Genomic DNA, 18770 nt, shown 5'->3' on the forward strand with positions numbered 1-18770 from the left:
TTTTTTTTTTTTTTTTTTTTTTTTTTTTTTTTTTTTTTTTTTTTTTTTTTTTAATACATCATGTGACACATGTAGCATAAATAAGCCACATGAACCTATTTTATTAAAATTAATTCTAAATTAAATGAAATTCAATGGTTTTTACATCAACCAAACCACATGGTGGATGGTAACCATTTTTAATACCACATGCTGGCTATCATAAATAAATAAACATTCAAATATCATTTTAGTCCTATATTTTGTTTTATTTCATTTCAATCCTTATACTTCAATCAACTTAAAATCTAAGCTGTGTCTTTTTATTCAACTAATTTTGATAAAAAAAAAAAAAATAATAAATCCAAACCAACTAATTTTAAGACTTTTTGAAAGTATAGGGACTAAAGTAGAATAAAGCCAAAATACATCGACTAAAATGCTATTTTTCTAATTCTATTTTAGTGTTTGGTAATTTTTTTTCACGTATAGCCATCATTTTTTTACTTATTTAGATCGTATAAAATAAAATAATAAACTAAAAATAAATAAACCAGAAGACAATATGAATAATATGGAAGAAAATTGTAATGAAGCAGACAATAAGCAACTTTTAGCAGAAAAAAGCATACCTTTGTACACGTCAAGAAGAAATTCTTGCTTCTTGAGAGTAAGCAGGTACACGTGTCAATCAAATTCCAGCACAGCATGTCTGTCTCCTCCAGCATGGCAGCTTCTACCTCGACAAAGCGAAATGCCAATATAGTCAAATCATATAAAGAGAGTGCAAAACACTTAAAATCAGAGCAGCATCAATCACCAGTAGGTCTAATTATATTATTTTAAGGATTGGAAAAGACCCACTTCCTCTTCGTTTCCAAACCCCACCAAAAAGATGGGGATTCGGACTAGCTAGTAATTTCATCCTGCCGACAAGAACACAAAAAGGTCTTAACTTACATTACTGGCTTCCATCCTAGTGAGGCTATCGAATTCAACGGAGAATCATTCAGTCAAGTGCTCTATATCTCATATGCTCGAATACGATCTCTATTGAAATAATCTCACATCAACTATCGAACAAAGAAATTATGAGTCTCGAAAGTGTAGTCAAAACGTGACTCAAGTGTCGAACGAAGAGTATACTTAGTTTGAGAACTCCAGAGAAAGGAGTCGAGCCTCAATTAAGGGGAGGCTATTCGAGGAATTCATAGGCCTCAGGGCAAGCTCTATAATGTATACTTTGTTTAAGGGGAAGATTGTTGGTGGGGGAGTCCCACATCGGTTAATGAAGGGGATGATCATGAGTTTATAAGTAAATAATACATCTCTATTGGTACGAGGCCTTTTGGGGAAACTAAAAGTAAAGCCACGAGAACTTATGATCAAAGTCGACAATATCATACCATTGTGAAGGTTAATTGTTATTAGTAACAATCAAGTCCAGAAACTAAAAGTAAAGCCACGAGAACTTATGATCAAAGTCGACAATATCATACCATTGTGAAGGTTAATTGTTATTAGTAACGATCAAGTCCAGTTCTGGGCAACATGCAGTTCAGATTCCAGCTCCACAATTTGACTCTCCTGCGGTTCAATAAGCAAATGGCAGTTTCTGATCCAGTTCAGCTGGTACCTCCATGCGATAGATAAGCATAAGCATGTAATTCACTAGATGAAACCTTGACCTGCAATACTTGGAAGGCAAAATACCAACTAAATCAAATTAACACAAATTTCTAATCGTTCTATCAGTTATGAACCAAGATCTGCTTGAAAATTCTGAACTTTTATAGTTCCTGTGTTTCAAATTATTCATCCACCATTACAATGGAGATGGGTTTAGTTGAAACATTAATGCAACAGAAAGGAAAGGGTGTGCACCATGAACACTTAAAAGAATGTGAGCATGTAACCAGAAATTAGACATTCCTACAAGACATTGAAGGTAAATACTGCAAGTTCCCATTCTAAATACATTGTAGAACATACCAAGGGGGTGCCTTAGACTTGGGTTAGGAATGTTCGGAGTCCAGGGTTAAATTCTTAGTCCTTTGGAGCTGGCCTGAGTGGGCTAAGTCTCCTGAAAAACAGTGGGGCGGGTGAAGCATTCAAAGATTAGTGGGATGGGTAATCAACATGAAGCAACCAGAGGAGCCACACGTCCTAATTATAAAATTAAACCAAAAAACCAAGAAGAATGCACTGCAAGAACATAGGTTGCATAACTACGTAGTTGTTCATAAGAACTCCAACGTATGCAGTTCCCTGCCCATTAAAGATTGAAACAAAAAGACAGCTCCTTGTTTTTCACCGAATTAGCTCGACAAACAACAAGCAAAGAGTTATTCTAGAATCAAGTAACGTTGAAGATTAGAAACAATCGCGAACTCGTGGTGTAAGCCAAGAACTAAGTGGAATTATAATTAAACATTTCTATATTGAATGATCGCTCAAAACGAAGATAACCCCCTTACTTAACCAAGTTTTGATAACTCGGTTATCAATCAGTACACTATTTATGTTCTATATCACCATATGATCTTGAACATAAGATGATCAGGAGGATCATTAGCAGTTGAAACTTGAAATGGTTCTATTGGCACTATTCTTACGCAGGAACTGAACAGAAATAAAATAGTTTAAAGTCAAATGATCATGATCATCTTACCTTTGGAATGGCAGGATTCACACTTGGCAGTGCCTAGTTCTTACTATTTCCCCTCTTCTTCAAACAAACAGAAAACCTCTCCAAACTCTTTTTTGGCTCCATCGCCAAATGTCGCCAAATGTCTACCACAATTCCCCACTTCAACATATTTACCCACAGCACCGACTCCTTGTTTTCTTCCGTAATGCCACCAGATTCCTCTCGATCTCCGCAGCACTCATCACATTTCTTCTTACACCGGGCTCCAAAATGCGCTTTGCGACCAGTCCGGTTGATCCTGCCACTGCCGCCGCCAGAAGCACCTGCCATATCGAAATCGAAAAGTAAAAACAGAACCGCAGTGTTGAAGAGAAAGAGAGAGAAGATGATTTCGAAGAAATGGTTGCTGGTGTGGTGGGGCGCCGCCGTTGATGGTCAGAGCCACCGCGACACTTCATCGAACTGATTTGGAAAGAACTTTCAGAGGACTGTGTCACGCTTCCCGCTTTAAAGCGCCGTCCCCACGACGGGATACATCAAAATTAAAATTTTCATTTTCAATTTCGTGGGCCATTGTATGGGCTCGGTCACTTCGTATGGCCCAATTATTTGGGCCTACATTGAGTGTAACGAGTTTGTAGTTTGGTTTCAACCAAAGTTTTAATTTACTTCATTCATTTTGATTTATTAAAATTAGTCCCTTAATAGTCCATAAGAATCATATTTTATCATAAGCTTTATTACATCATATAACTTCCGTCAAATCATAGAAACTAAATTTATACCTCTCGTGAGAATGATAATTTATTCTATAATTTGATTCGTTTGACGAACAAACAGTTCACTTCCTAACTATGAAAGTATCATTGAATATTTTTTATTCTATAATTTGATTTACTTGACGAACAAACAGTTCACTTCCTAACTATAAAAGTATCATTGAATATTTTTTATTTTATAATTTGATTCATTTTATAATTTGATTCACTTGACGAACAAACAGTTCACTTCCTTGACGAACAAACAGTTCACTTCCTAACTATGAAAGTATCATTTCCTAACTATGAAAGTATCATTGAATGTTTTTAAATCTCTAACATTCTTCAAACTTTTAGAAATATAGTTAAAAGAGTAATTTTTATGTTTTTTTTTTCTTTTCTTTTTCTAACTAGTTTAGAATTTCAAAATTAATTTCTTTTTCAGAGAAAAAAAAAAACCCAAAATCCCAATACACATTCCCCAAAGTATCTTACATTATTAAGATAAACCTCAGTCAATAATCATCTAATTAAGCTTATAAATATTACGTTAAATTATAAATTCAGACCTTCGAGAAAGTTATAATTTAATCACTATAGTTTGATGAAAAATATTATCTACCATGCCATAAGGACTATTTACGAAGTTTTATCAAATACTAAGTTTACTTTATCAATTTACACTCCGACATATCCTGAAATATCAAATTCTAGTATTTGATCTGCAAAAGGCAAAGCTGCGTAGTGATTGGACCAAATATAGAAATGTACGGATCGACTGTGTATGGATCACTGGCTAACTGGCTAAGGCGACTAAGCCGGTTGGCTGAAAGGAAAGTATCCCAATGAGAATTAAGAAACAAAGACATAGCATATTCAATCCAGTAGGAGATTAAAATTAGGTCTATTTTAGTATATTTTAGTAGAGAAGATCTCGCTACCCACATAAATGAAAAACTGTGCAGGTACCTTAATAAAACATTTCAAACTATGTTTATAAGTTAAAGTATTAAATGATCAATGTTTATACCTAATTAAGGCTGTATATGAGCAGAAATATCACGCAGCCAGTAAGTAAAGTCTCTTCAGTAATCTGCAATGGTTAATTGATCCCTTGCAAAGCTGGTTTCTTTGGGTGTTTTCATATAATATCATAACCTGGTTCTCCTGAAACAACATTTTCATCAGCATTCTTGGCTCTCCTGAAACAAAATCAAAGATACAAACCCAATAAATTTACCAGAAACTGAGATAGCAGGTTAAAATTTGCAGCCATTGATAAGTAGAACACGATTTCTATAGGTGTTCGAATTAGCTTGCGCATATCTCGACTAAGGTTAGGAAATTGCTTCCTTATCCTACATATTTGACATGGAAAGTACTTATATCCTGCATTGCTGGCTATCCGGGATGGCTGCCACGAGAGCCAAACAGATTTCGACAAGATTTAAATCAAAGCAAACTCCTATGATTTGATACAATTACAAGGGAATGGAAGAAGAAAAGCCAGACATGTATACCAGACAGTGTTTCTTCAGCCACACTGTTTGACTTTACTATCAGCTGGATTTTTCTTCAACACTACCCAAACAATCTTCAATAACGATGGACAACATAATCTATTCCACCTAGTATGAGATGTGGGTAACATAAATAAGCAAACTGCGCCAGAACTCAAAACTCGAGAAGCTTTTCCTTTTGGTATATCTTTGCAATAGAGTAACGGGTTCATGCAATTTCTTATCTTTCTACCAACCTAAACATAACTTAATTGGTTAAGACATATACTCTCGATCAAGACTTCAAAATCTCAAATTCTCGCACCTCACGTGTTATTGAACGCCTAAAAGAACTTCCTAAGAAGATAGCCGCCATCGGTTGCAGTAACAACCAGAATCCATGTTATCATAGTTTATTCCAACCATCGCTATCTATCTAGTGACTTTCTAAATCAAATTGGCATATTAGCATGCCTCAAAGCTCAACAACCAGTAACAAGAAGGAACATCAAACTGTACTCTCAAATCCTTGATACAAGAACGAAGATAAGAGACAACAAGCTAACCAGAGAACTAGAAATCGAGGACAGATTGAGAACTATATATTCTCTCTCAGATTCTTACACCCATCAAAATATATAAATAATTAAACCTTATAGGTGACTTAAGAAATCCAGCTTGGGTGAATGATCGGGTTATATAAGAGTGCAAAATAAATGGAAAAATGAGATCCAAAAAATTAGGAAAATGCATTTCAAAAGCTAACTTCGATGCTATTTGGTTATTGAAACAAATTTGGCTAAATGACTAGCACAAGAAAGTAGCTCCTCTCCCTATCGGGGCTTATGCACACCTTTCTTATGCCATGGGGTTGGGAATACTGAATTTAGCTACCAACCCTAGTAAGTACATGAAAAACCTTTCTCCCCTTTCTCTAACAATCTCGTCCGCTTTGAAGGGGCCTTGGCCTAGCTTACTAGGCACTAGGAGCATTACGATCTGCAGCTCAAATGGTACCTTATGAAGTCTCTACCCGGTTTATTCTTATTGTGCGCCTTGTGAGCGCGTTTGGATTCGCGAAGGCAATCGCTCGGATGTTCTCCTAACCCAAACCGGGAACAGACAGGAGGAAATTTTTATAACTTCAAGAAGTGCATGCAGAAAAAAGTGACACTTCAGATTCCAGCAACGGCATGTATAACAACCTTTCGGGCTAGCAGAGATTTCACAAAATACTATGTCCACTACAAAGATAATTGATTCTTAATCTCCTATGATATCACCTTCAAACATTCTCTAAAAGAATTGGTACCATATAACATTCAATATCTGATCAAAGTAAAGTTTTTGTCATAACAAAACCAATGAATATTCAGCAGCTAGTGGATACAATGATCATTATAAAATCAATGAGTAAAACAAAGCATGCCCGATTAGGCAATGTGAAGTTAAAGCACAATTTTCAATTTACTCTAAGATTGAAAGATATACCTTCTCACATATCTGATCCCACTCGATCAATCGCACTTACAATCCAACTTTTCTCTAGCAGCTCTTGCATTATCATACTCAAATTTCAAAACATTGCTTATGTGAGAAGTGTCCTTGATGTAAAACTTCCTGCCAAACTGGCTCTCCTCAATCGCCGGGAAGTAGCAGAAAAGCACAGAATTTACAACCCAGAACCACAGAGCTCCAAGAAACATTCCGAGCGTAGCACCAGCAAAAACCTGCGCAACACTATGGTATCCCAAATACACCCTCGAATACATCGTCAAGAGAGCCAGAGACCAAGCCAGTAGGTTCATTATCCACTTGCTTTCAGTTCCCCATAGTCCAATTCCTTTATACGACAATAAAGTGAAGTACATAGCGAAGAAAAACATATACTGAGAGTGACTAGAGGGCCAGCCATGCGAATCACACATTTCCAATAACGCACAAGTCTCAGGGCGAGCTTGCTGAACAGACGTCTTGATGAACTCATTGATGAATTGAGAGATTAGGAGCCCTAGCGCGAAGAACATACCCTGTAATTCGCGGCGGAAGATGAAGTGAGAGAGAAATCCGCCGAGGCTGATGAAGACAGGGACTAACGATACCCAAGCCAAGAAATGGCCGAGCTGATCTCCCCTCTGGTACCGGACATGCGTTAAGGACACCGCCTTAAGTGGTGCAGTCGCCATGGAAATGGAATATGGCTAGATTTCAAGATTGAATCAGAGGTTAATACGTGAGATCTGAGGAAAATCGGAGTGATTTGGTCGAATGGATCAGAGGATTGTTCACGACAGAGAATCAAAGTGCGAAATTGCGATGGAAAGTTGAAGTCCTGGATGGAGAAAGAAACTACGACCGAAATGAAAATATAAAAAAATTATAATAATAACTTTATCTCAATCATATCCTTTTATTAATACTTTGTTCTCAAGAATACTTGAATTTTCACCACAAAAAATAATAATAATAATAATAAATAATAATAATAATAATAAAAAAACGTTAGCATTTAATTTTCAAAAATACCTTTTAATTTTTTAATAGTATTTCGAAATACCCTACAAAATTTATTACACGTTTAAAATTTCATAAAAATAGTTCGCCTTACTTTTAAAATAAAGTATTACATTTTTCATTAAAAAACTAACGAAAATTATATTTTTAATTTTTTTTTAAGTTTAAGAATATTATTAAATTTTTTAAAATCTAAAATACTTGTCATACCAACTTTATGAATATTTTTATTAATTTAATATATAAAATAAATTAAAATATATATTTATAATTACATCTCAAAATAAAAAAGATTACAAAACTAAAATTAAAAATTATATTTTAATTTTAAAATGCATGGTTGTAAAAAGTAAATAAAGAAAAAAGAAAAATTCATAGGTACAATAAATATTTATAAATTTAATTTAAAAAAATAAAAAAGATAAAAAAAGTCGTGTAATTACAAGGCCTAAAAATGCGAATATAAGAACTTTGGGCTATTTTTGCAATTTTTTTGCCCTATATTTGGACGTTTAAAAACCGGAGGGAGCATTTTGCAATTTACTAAAGAAAAAGAAAGGAAAAAATGGGTAAAACTATGTATCTGAAAGTTGCTATGGCAAAACATGGTAAATAACAAATCTTCTGGGGAGACATTTATAATTTCGGCAATTTGCAAAAGCAAATAAATAGAGGCGGCAATCTGCAGACATTTGGTACTTGGCCCGCGAAAATTCCATTCGGAATTTCCTATTGCGTCACAAAAGTTCCAATCCATTTGTTAGTTCTGCTCTGAAAATTCATCCCTTTCAATGGCTGACGAGTGCCTGGCTTCTGCAAGAAGAGATCCAATCAAGTCTTCAGGTACGTTCTTTTACTCTATTGACTATCTTTTTAAGGATTGATTGCTATATTTGAATTCATATTGATTTTTTGCTGCTATGAGTTCGAATGTGAAGAAGATTATTGATGCTGTTTCCGCCGACTGAATTTAGTGCTGTTGCGTTCGATATGTTAGCTTGCTTTTTGGATGATTAGTAAAGAAAGAGGAGATTCGAAGTTAATTTATATATAATCCACAAAGAATCAGTCCAGTAGGAGATCGTTTTTGATTTTGAAGAACTTTGTTCGTAACTAATGCTGAGAATGCATTTATATTCTGTTATCAGTTGGGAATGTTGCGGCTCATCGAAGACGGCAGCATGCCCTTACAGTGGGGAAGGAAAGAAGAGAATCGTTGATGCGTGCGAAGCGTATCTGTAGAATTGGGATTGGTGATGTTGCTCTCGAAAATGAAATGATGATGGACGAAGAAGTGTCAATTTTGGAAGTTCAAACTTCTTCAGCAGTGGACGAGCTAAAATCTGCAGTTGCATACCAGTACGTTGGTTTTTTACCTTTGTTTTATCCCCAGATTTAGGAAAAAAATTTCTCTCATGTTTCATATTTGAAATCATACTTGGGTTACCTGTCATGCCACAACTATCTTAACTATCCAGTGGGAAGAATTGCTGTAGGATGAAGAATTTGAGAGCCATGAGGTGCTATTAAGTAGTTTATTTTCGCATAACTACTTGGTGATATTGGATTAATGTAATTAACCATCTAGTTTGTGTGCTTACCTTAACTAGATTATTGCTTCAGAGTTAAATTAAGTACGGCCGCTATCTAGCTTTTTCTGAGGGTTCTCTTGTTTAAAAGAAAAACTGAAGTATTTATACCATCCCTTGAAGGCGATGGGTGCGGTTTCGTTCCTCAATACTTGGAATGGGCACCAAGATGGGGAATCATTTGTAATCGTGACTGGACTCTCAGATATAGAAAGAATGAACTGAATTGTGAAAAGCACATCAAATATTGTCTTGCTTCCACATGCTGTTCATTTGTCTTAAGGAATAGTACAAAAACCTCTTATTGTCCGGATAAGCAAAATGTTGGTTTGAAAAATTATTGAAGGTTGAAATGGACAGCATCGAGGATCGTTTTCATCCCCTTTGTTTTAGGTGAAGGGGAGATGGTTTGATCCTATGGTGAACAATAATGCAGTAAGTGATAAGCATTTCTTAATTCTGTTTGTGGTTTTTAAATGACCCATCCTCCACTACTGCTATTTAAATGACTGATGAATTAAATTGTTGATAAAATTGGTTTTAAGGTCTTGCTGTTTTTTAAATTGTAGGGGAAAAGGTGCAATGCAGAAGAGAATTCATGCCCTTCGTGAGCTAAGACGCTTGTTGTCAAGATCAGAATTCCCTCCAGTTGAAGCCGCTCTTAAAGCAGGAGCAGTATCTCTGTTGGTGCAGTGTCTATCATTCGGTTCCTCTGATGAGCAGGTCAGATATAGCTTGTGCTTGTCTAAGATTGTGCTTTGATTGGTTTGAGTTAAGTGCACTATAGGTCCAACTCATTATGCTCGATATAGTTTTCTCACAAGGCTGTCCAATCATGTCAAGTTGAAAAGGAAATGGAATAAGTGATTCTTTACTTGGTGTATCCTGGACGTGGTCATTGTCGACTGATGGGGTTTTTGGAATCTGATTGTCATTGAATATATGTTCATTGACTGTTGAACTTACATGGCCGATTCAGCACGGATTGCATGGATTGCATGGATTATCTCTATTGGCCTTGTAAAGTACCGGATTGTTTATTGACGAATATTTGTTTTTAAAAACCCTACTTCTATACTGCAGTTGCTTGAAGCAGCCTGGTGCCTAACGAACATTGGAGCTGGGAAGCCTGAGGAGACCAAATCTTTGATGCCAGCGTTACCCTTGCTCATTGCTCATCTTGGAGGTTCACATTACCAATTATTTTCTTTTCCTATTTCTATTGAAAGCTGGCATCTCATATCTTGTTTCCAAATTATGGTTTTCAATTTAGCCGTTTATTTGATTCACTGTAATCTTCCTCTTACAATTACGTGCTGCAAGTATGTTCTCATTATTATGTATGATTATTTGCCCTGCCGTTATATGCATCTGATCACTGGTTGGCCAACGCAACAGGCAGACTTAGTCTGTACTGGCTTGTGTATTTTAACGTATCCGAGGTAGTATCTTAAATTTTGAATATTTACAATGCTATGAAAAATTGGGTTCATTCTTTGCTTTGTCTAGCTTTTATTTCATTTTGACTGTACTTTCTTGTGCAGAAAAAAGTTCTCTGCTTGTTGCAGAACAGTGTGCATGGGCATTGGGAAATGTTGCTGGTGAAGAAATGGAGTTGAGGAATATTCTGCTTTCTCAAGGAGCTTTACTGCCACTTGCAAGAATGCTGTTTCCAAACAAAGGTTCATCTGTTAAAACAGCTGCTTGGGCACTATCCAACTTAATTAAGGTTTTGTGTTTTCTATTACTAGCATTACAAGCCTTCTCTGTGCGCAACTACATGAGGTCATTCACGAAATATGTCCTCTTCTGTTTTCTCATGTAGGGACCGGATTCCAGGGCTGCTACAGAACTCATTAAAATTGATGGGGTGTTGGATGCAATTATTAGACACTTGGGAAAAGCGTAAGTGTTGTTATCAATTTGGGGTTCATATATTTTGATAAAAAAAAAAAAGGATTTAATATAATGATTGATTTGTCCCTCTTTTGTATCTCGACTTATTTGCTCTGTCATTAAGCTGTCTCTGTGCAAAATGATACTGTATCTTCGATGGTTATCTACATTTCTGGAGGATAGTTATCACTAACTTAGGTAGAGATAAGATTTTGGAACATGCAAATTTCCCTTGCAATCATTATAATTGTCTAACTCAAGAGAAGATATCCTGTCTTCAAGACCTTGTTTATATAATGTTAATACTGCTGCTATTTTGTTGTGGAATGTTTCTAAGATTGTTTAGATGGACAGGGCTTTAACTATATTCAAAATTACAAAGTGCAGGGATGATGAGCTGGCAACTGAAGTTGCATGGGTAATTGTGTATCTTTCAGCACTCTCAAATGTTGCTACCAGTATATTGGTGAAGAGCGAGGTTCTCCAACTACTTGTAGAAAGATTATCAACATCAAATAGTTTGCAATTGCTTATTCCGGTAATGTCAAACAATGTCTGTATTCTAAGATTCACTTTTCTGATTACAGGCTAATTTACCGTGCATTATCACGAGATGCCTAACGTACTTTCATGAAGGTGTTAGTTATCTCCTTCTCTCTTTCAATGGCCTAACTTGAGTTGTCCACGACTCCCCCTTTCAAGCTTTTCTTTCCTGATTAATTATGGTTGTAGTCTTAAATTAAAAAAAGATTATGCTTGTAGTTTTGTGAGGTCATTATCAATGAGTCATAATTTGTATTGATTATGTAACATAGTTGCAGACGTTTTCCTTTCCATGTGGTTCTTCTTTAGCATAGAAATGATGTAATTTGCCTGGATCAAGTCAATTGCCTGATGAGAGCTTTATAAATGATTTCATATGTTTCATGGTATGGCTACTAGGAGAATGCTTCCTTATGTTTTCCTCTTCTGAAAAGATTTTGAAGCTGTAGTTGAATTGCTTATTGTTTTCAGATCCACTGTGTAGAGTATACATTAACACTGTCTTCTAGTTGGATATCCTTTGTAGCGATTCAATGTTTTTGATCAATTATTTTGTGGGTTTTTGATTATCTGAAAAATGATGTCTTAAATAGGTGCTTCGAAGTTTGGGCAACCTTCTGGCTGTGGATTCACATACAATTTGTAATGTACTAATTCCTGGACGTGAAATTACAGGCAAGTGGTTTACTTTCTTCTCTTGCTAGGAGGGTATCACAATACTCAGACTCCAATGAACAACAAATGAGGAAATAATGATAGTGACTAGTGAGATTTGAATAGAATACAATTTTTTTTTTCAGGTAGTGTTTTAGAAGTCCTGATAAAATGCTTGAAAAGCGAACACCGAGTTTTGAAGAAGGTATATTTCACTACTTCGTAAAATATTACCATCTCCGCACAGTTTCTGGACTTTTGAGTTTCTCATCTGAATCCCTACCGTAACGTGCAGGAAGCATCTTGGGTACTGTCTAACATTGCTGCGGGCTCGATGGAGCACAAGCAATTGATATATATTAGTGATGCAGTACCCTTGTTAATACGCCTTCTTTCATCGGCACCATTTGATGTACGAAAGGAAGTAGCATATGTACTGGGAAATCTCTGCGCTGCGCCTGATGAAAGTGGTGAAGGAAAACCAAAATTGCTTGTTGAGAACTTGGTTTCTCTTGTTGGCAAAGGATGCCTTCCGGGTTTCATTGACTTGGTAAGATCTGCTGACACGGAGGCTGCAAGGCTAGGATTTCAATTCTTGGAGCTGGTGAGTATATCTGATTGTTCATATACAGTGTTCAAATTGGTATTCTTCTCGTTTGTTATTTGTCACAATTGTTGGGCTTTGCTGGGTTAGAATTAGAAAGCATCTCATCTTTCCCTCGCATAACTAAATCCTGTGTCACCTTTTTCTTCAAACTGAGGACGTTGACCGTCTCTTCTGGGCGGAGCTAGGAAAGAAGGGAAGCATTTGGCACCATAGCTCGTCTCTTTTATATGTGTTTCTTACTATTCTCTTAAGATCCATCTAGTTGGTGGCATCCGTTCAATTGGTGTCCTCGACTAGGTGGTTAGAGATTTGAGTCCTCTCCTCTTTGTTTGGTTATGAACTTTTTACATAAGTTTTTTAAAATGAAAAAAAAAAGTTTCCAAAAACTTATTTTTGTTTTTGTAATTTGAATACAAATGTTTTATGTAAGAGAAATGATGAGAAAACAAACACGATTTTAAAAAACCGAATAGTTATCAAAGGCAGCGTTCATATTGAAGAGGACTTCTAGAAAAGTCCTTGTTCTGCTCCATAATGATCATTCATTTTCTTGTTGTCTATCCAAAGGTATTAAGAGGCATGCCAAATGGGGAGGGCCCAAGGCTGGTTGAGCGGGAGGATGGCATCGAAGCGATGGAGAGATTTCAGTTTCATGAAAACGAAGACTTGAGAAACATGGCAAATCGTCTGGTCGACATGTACTTTGGCGAGGACTACGGTCTCGGTGAGTAGGAAATTTGTGGTTTTTAAGATTTAGGCTCACTGTTTTTGTAATCACAATTATGTACTTGGTCATTATCGAGTGCTTTTCGCTCCATCTATCAGCTACTTTATGAAATCCATCATCCAGGGAGGAAGATGGAATTGAGCTTTGTGTAATATCATCATTTTTTATTTGCAAGTTTTCTGATGAGCTTGACCAGAGCATGTCTTGAAAAGTGTTTATTAGGAGGGAAATGGTTTGCAAAATTGTGTGCAGTTGACATGGGATTTTGAAGTCCCTTGTCATCTCAATTGAACTCTTCTTTTTTCACAATAAGTTATAGAACCGATGGTTTATGGATTCTTCTTGGGTGAGATATATTAAATTTTGACTATACTATTTGAATTTTTTATTTTTGGATTTATATTTTATTTCGAATTTTAAGCTCAAAATTAGTTTTTAACTTGCCTAGTATTATTAGGCTATCATTCAATTAGCTAAAAATCTTCGATCAAGAGTAAGAGGTTTTATAACAAAAGGCTCGTTGTTAGTAGATATTGTCCCCAAATGTATCCACTTGAGAGAGTTTTTTGCACTCTTGTAAAGAATGTTTTGTTGCTCTCCACTTCATGTGTACTCTAAAAAAAAAAATTAATCAATTAATCGATTGGTTGGTTTTGGATCTATTCACTTCAAGTGTACTGTGATGAAAAAAAATTAACATATTGGTTAAAGATAAACATAATCGGTGTGATTAATAAGAAAAAATGTAAAATTATAAAATGTAAAATTTAAAATCTAAAAATATATTAGATATTTAAGAGATTAATCACATTAATTATATTTAATTAAACCAGCAATTTTACGGATAATTCAATTTTGTTGGAACCCTAATTTTGAGTTCTAAGAAAAAAAAAAAAAAGGGAGGGAAAGGTTTTAACTATGAAAGAGGAAGGGTATATTAAAATCCTTAGGGTTTTGGCGCCGACGATCAAATTCACGGCCCTGTTTTTGCTAGGGTTTTGAAGCCGACGATCAAAAGGAGATCATCTAGGTCGGTTGCTGAATTTAGGGATTCAAGTTTCTGGAAGTTTAAAGGAGAACGCAATATTCGTGAGAGACGCAGATTTGTTAGCCCATTGTAATGGAGAAAGGGGCTTCTTTCTTGTTCGCCGGCATTCATTTTGACAAGAAGAGGTTCGCCGCAGATTTTTCTAGGTTCGAGGTAAACGTCTGTAGCTGCGTTGTTGACTGTTTTATTATGAGAAAATTGAAGGATTATGTGAGGTAATTCAACTTTGTCATTTTAACAGGGCAAAAAAGAAAGTGATAATGGAATCGAAGGTTTGAGTTCCATTGCTAATAGTGATTTTGAAGTAATTGAGGATTCAACGCCTTCGGAGAAGAGGAAGAGGAAGAGGAAATCAGCGGCTACGGGTATATTGCCGAATGCTTTGAATTGCTTGTGGCCAATCGCGTCATTGTAAGCCGTTGAGCTTAGTTTTATCACTTTTTTTTTTCTTATGTAGAATCGGTGGAGGGGTTCAGCGTCTTCAGGGATTCAAAACTAACTGTAGCTGCTTCAGTGAATGAGGAAAATCATCCATCTGAAAACGATCCTTCCGAAGAGAGGAAGGAATTTCATCGGAAACTTGAGGTACTAATTACTTCTTTTGTACTTCCATTGTTTCCCTTTGTGAAGTTTGGTTTTAACTTATATACCACTTGGTCTCTGTCCATCGTTCATTCCATATTTCTTCGATGAACATAGAGAGATGCGCTTTACCGGAAGAAGTATAATATTCACGTCTCTGGGAACAATGTTCCATCGCCACTTCAGAATTTTGCAGAGTTGAGCACAAGGTACTAAATTCTATACTAGCTGGATGGTTTTCTGTGTTCATACGTCAATGGTGATTTTTTTTTTTTGTTTTTGCAATTCTAAATATCTTTTCCCCTTATAGGTTCTGATAAGTATGACTGAAGAATGATAATTGTATGCTTTGCTTGCAGATATGAATGCGACCCATACATACTGCATAATCTTGTAGAACTTGGGTTTAAAGAGCCAACACCAATTCAAAGGCAGGCTATTCCAGTCCTCTTATCCGTATGATCTTCCATTACTATCTTACTATGTGGAGTAAACTTCATCTTTCAGGAGTTATGTTCCAATGTATTGAGAAAAAGATAGGATCTATTGTTGTAACCTGATAAGAATTGGGTTTTTAGGTCGACTATTCTGGTAATTTGTTTGGTTTTAGTTGTTTTTTTTTTTTTTTTTTTCTGATCAACGTTTTCCTTTATAGGGCCGTGAATGCTTTGCTTGTGCCCCTACTGGTTCTGGAAAAACCCTGGCTTTTCTGTGCCCTGTGCTTATGAAACTGAAGGTAATAGTCTTCTAAGTGCCATTTTTATATTTCTTGAATGGTGTTCTGTTCTGATCTTAGTTTTTTTTTTTTTTTTTTTTACCAGGATCCATCAAAGGAAGGTATCCGTGCAGTTATACTTTGTCCAACACGAGAATTAGCATCTCAGACAACAAGGGAGTGCAAAAAATTGGCTAAAGGGAAAAAATTCTCTATCAAGTTGGTTACAAAAGAAGTTATTAGACATGCTGATTTCTCAAAGTTCTCATGTGATGTACTCATATCCACTCCACTTAGGTTAAGGCTTGCTATTCGGAAGAAGAAAATTGATCTCAGTAGGTAGGTGTTGACTAGGGGCATCAGCATGTTGTCAATACAAGACCAGCCTAAATATAACTCATCTCTCATACAGGGTTTGTTGTTTTGCAGAGTGGAGCACCTTGTTCTGGACGAATCTGATAAGTTATTTGAGCTTGGCTTGTTAAAACAGATCGATACCATTGTAAAGGCGTGCTCCAATCCTTCAATAGTTCGCTCATTGTTTAGTGCTACTTTACCTGACTTTGTTGAGGATCTTGCTCGCTCAGTAATGCATGATGCTGTTCGGGTTATTGTTGGTAGGAAGTAAGTTCGCTACTATCATGCTCATCCCAAGATCATCGATTCACATGATATTCTTCTATGTTTTGAGAAAATAACTCCCATATTTCTGATACGTCAATAGGAATACCGCTTCTGAAACTGTCAAGCAAAAGTTGGTTTTTGCCGGAAGTGAAGAAGGGAAACTTCTTGCACTTCGTCAAAGTTTTTCGGAGGTTCGTTACATGTAAATTGTAATGTTGAACTTTTTCTTTGAGTAGAAAGTGAAGAGCTTATCTTTCATCGTGAACAAAAGTCCTTCTTAGCATTCATTCATTGCATGAAATGTCAGCCTGGTTCTAATTCCTGTATCCAGTAGGATACTTATCTGACAATCTTTTGACAGTATTTGTTATTTTGATCTTACTAGACAATGCATTGACTTTGTTGCTTTTGTGCTTAACAGAGTTTGAATCCACCAGTACTGATCTTTGTGCAAAGCAAGGAGCGGGCAAAAGATCTTTATGGTGAACTGGCATTTGAGAATATCAAAGTGAATGTCATCCATTCTGACTTATCAGAGATAGAGGTAATCATTTCATCATCATCTGCTAAAATTTAATATTTCATGGCAGTCAAAAGTTGGTCAAAATGCCAAGCATACTATTCGTGCAGTTCTAAATTGGAGTCTGAAACAATAACAATGCCTAACAGCTTTTAATCCTTAGTGACCTTACGTGAAGCCAGAAAATGAAGAACACGATATTATTCGTTGTACTCCTATGTGGGGCCTTGCCCCCCTAAAAGATAGAACATAAAACAAAATACTATTAAGTTTTTTGTCCTTTCACTTCTTTTAGTATGCTAGACCTGAGTTCGTTTAATGAGCAATTGCTGAAAATATGAACTTTCAGATGATTTTTATTTGTTCATCACATATTATATTATTATAAGGGGTCTATACAATGGAACTACCATAGGATGGCCTAGTGATAAAATAGGGCAAGGTAAATAATAAAGGGCTTAGTGAGAATGAGTTCAACTCATGGTAGCCACCTATCTAATATCTTACTAATGACCTTTGCAACCAAATATAGTATGGTCAAGTTATTTTCCTGTGAGAATAGTTTAGGTGCGCGTAAACTGATCTAGACACTCATAGATGTAAACAAAAATCCATTCAAGGGACACGTGGACTAGAAATGTTTCGAGTCTTTCTATGCCTGATATTCTTTCTTGAATGCAGCGGGAAAATGTTGTTTACGACTTCAGAGCTGGAAAAACTTGGGTGTTAATTGCCACTGATGTAATTGCTCGAGGAATGGATTTCAAAGGGGTTAACTGTGTAATCAATTATGACTTTCCAGATTCTGCCTCTGCATACATTCACCGGATTGGTATGTTCCTTAACATTCTTCAGCTTACTTGACAATGAACCTTGTGTTTAATCCTTAAAAAAATGTTGAAAGATTCATACTCTATATGATGTGGCTGAGTCTAATTTGCATCTTTCAACAGGCCGTTCTGGCAGAGCAGGGAGGAGTGGAGAAGCCATTACATTTTATACAGACGAGGACATTCCATTTCTGCGAAATATTGCCAATGTGATGTCAGCTTCAGGCTGTGAAGTTCCATCCTGGATAACTGAGCTTCAGAAAAAGAAGTGGAAAAAACATAGGCCTAAAAGAGATTCAATCTCAAACAAACCAAAGGATGATGGTGACACCGAGCAGCCGAAAAAGAAGTCAAAAAAACGCAGGCCTAAAAGAGATTCGATCGTGACCAAACCAAAGGGCAATGGTGACTCCGAGCTGCAGAAAAAGAAGTCGAAAAAACAGAGGCCTGAAGGAGATCCAATCCGAAACAAACCAAAGGACAAAGGTGACACCGAGCAGCAGAAACAGAAGTTGAAAAAACGCAAGCTTAAAAGAGATTCAATCTCAACCAAACCAAAGGATGATGGTGTCTCCAAACCACAGAAAAAGAAGTCGAAAAAAGCAGAGGAGGCCTGAAAGAGATTCAATCTCAACCAAACCGAAGAACGAAGGTGAAGCCTAATTTAAAATTGCTACCTCTAATCTATTTCACTTCCCAAAACTTAAAATAAAATATGCCTTTAGGAAGTTCTTGTCCAATGATGTGAAAATGTGTCGATTACATCTAAATTTGTCTCTTAGAAGGTGAGGTGCAAAGGTAGAACAACAATTTTATTTTTATTTATTATTATTATTATTATTATTTTTAATAGCTGCAACTCAAATGTAATAGGTCATCTTGTTTGAAGAATTTGATCATTTGTACATGGTCGACTTAAAAACTCCATTGATATTTTTTGGAAGGAATTTTAGGATTTTTGTGTATTTGAATTTTGAATGTGAATTTTTGTTTGCTAGTTCCATGGACGTAAATTCTTATACCACCCTGGTTAGA

The 18770-nt window shown here is 36.0% G+C and overlaps 4 protein-coding genes across 9 annotated transcripts in view; 2 read left to right on the forward strand and 2 right to left on the reverse strand.

The window, feature by feature from the left end:
* Positions 1–3112, reverse strand: part of LOC111498309 — a 6190-nt gene extending 3078 nt beyond the window's left edge. The window contains exons 1-4 of one of the 5 annotated variants that reach the window (XM_023149445.1): positions 2651–3112; positions 1972–2062; positions 1479–1667; positions 612–715 (exon numbers count right to left, since the gene is read on the reverse strand). The gene's annotated coding sequence lies outside the window, so the exon portion shown is untranslated. Of the gene's footprint in view, positions 1–611; positions 920–939; positions 1043–1385; positions 1401–1478; positions 1676–1971; positions 2063–2650 lie in introns of those variants that run through there. The other 4 variants (XM_023149446.1, XM_023149447.1, XM_023149448.1 and 1 more) reach the window with 4 other exon arrangements.
* Positions 3113–4255: 1143 nt separating this feature from the next.
* LOC111498728 (lipid phosphate phosphatase gamma) lies at positions 4256–7267 on the reverse strand. Of its 2 annotated transcripts, none has more exons than XM_023150082.1 (2): positions 6378–7267; positions 4256–4554 (listed from the first exon to the last, which is right to left on the reverse strand). In XM_023150082.1, exon 1 carries the CDS (start codon positions 7070–7072, stop codon positions 6404–6406), a length of 669 nt encoding a protein of 222 aa, XP_023005850.1. In that variant the 5' UTR covers positions 7073–7267; the 3' UTR covers positions 4256–4554; positions 6378–6403. The 2 variants fall into 2 exon arrangements, with proteins under 2 accessions (XP_023005850.1, XP_023005849.1); XM_023150081.1 differs by having other exon boundaries at positions 4261–4589.
* A 689-nt stretch (positions 7268–7956) lies between these two features.
* LOC111498727 (importin subunit alpha-9) lies at positions 7957–13756 on the forward strand. Its single transcript, XM_023150080.1, has 11 exons — positions 7957–8243; positions 8549–8759; positions 9559–9712; positions 10073–10175; positions 10534–10718; positions 10815–10894; positions 11273–11423; positions 12022–12103; positions 12229–12287; positions 12378–12686; positions 13257–13756. The coding sequence occupies exons 1-11, from the start codon at positions 8192–8194 to the stop codon at positions 13419–13421; spliced, it is 1551 nt and encodes a 516-aa protein (XP_023005848.1). The 5' UTR covers positions 7957–8191; the 3' UTR covers positions 13422–13756.
* A 584-nt stretch (positions 13757–14340) lies between these two features.
* LOC111498695 (DEAD-box ATP-dependent RNA helicase 57) lies at positions 14341–18732 on the forward strand. Its single transcript, XM_023150034.1, has 13 exons — positions 14341–14617; positions 14706–14829; positions 14922–15049; positions 15164–15255; positions 15406–15502; positions 15702–15782; positions 15868–16100; positions 16191–16385; positions 16486–16576; positions 16807–16929; positions 17587–17737; positions 17859–18525; positions 18589–18732. The coding sequence occupies exons 1-12, from the start codon at positions 14537–14539 to the stop codon at positions 18350–18352; spliced, it is 1890 nt and encodes a 629-aa protein (XP_023005802.1). The 5' UTR covers positions 14341–14536; the 3' UTR covers positions 18353–18525; positions 18589–18732.
* The last annotated feature ends 38 nt before the right edge of the window (positions 18733–18770 follow it).

Source organism: Cucurbita maxima, unplaced genomic scaffold (genome assembly GCF_002738345.1).
Source record: "Cucurbita maxima cultivar Rimu unplaced genomic scaffold, Cmax_1.0 Cma_Scf00025, whole genome shotgun sequence".
In the NCBI taxonomy this organism is placed as follows: Eukaryota; Viridiplantae; Streptophyta; class Magnoliopsida; order Cucurbitales; family Cucurbitaceae; genus Cucurbita; species Cucurbita maxima.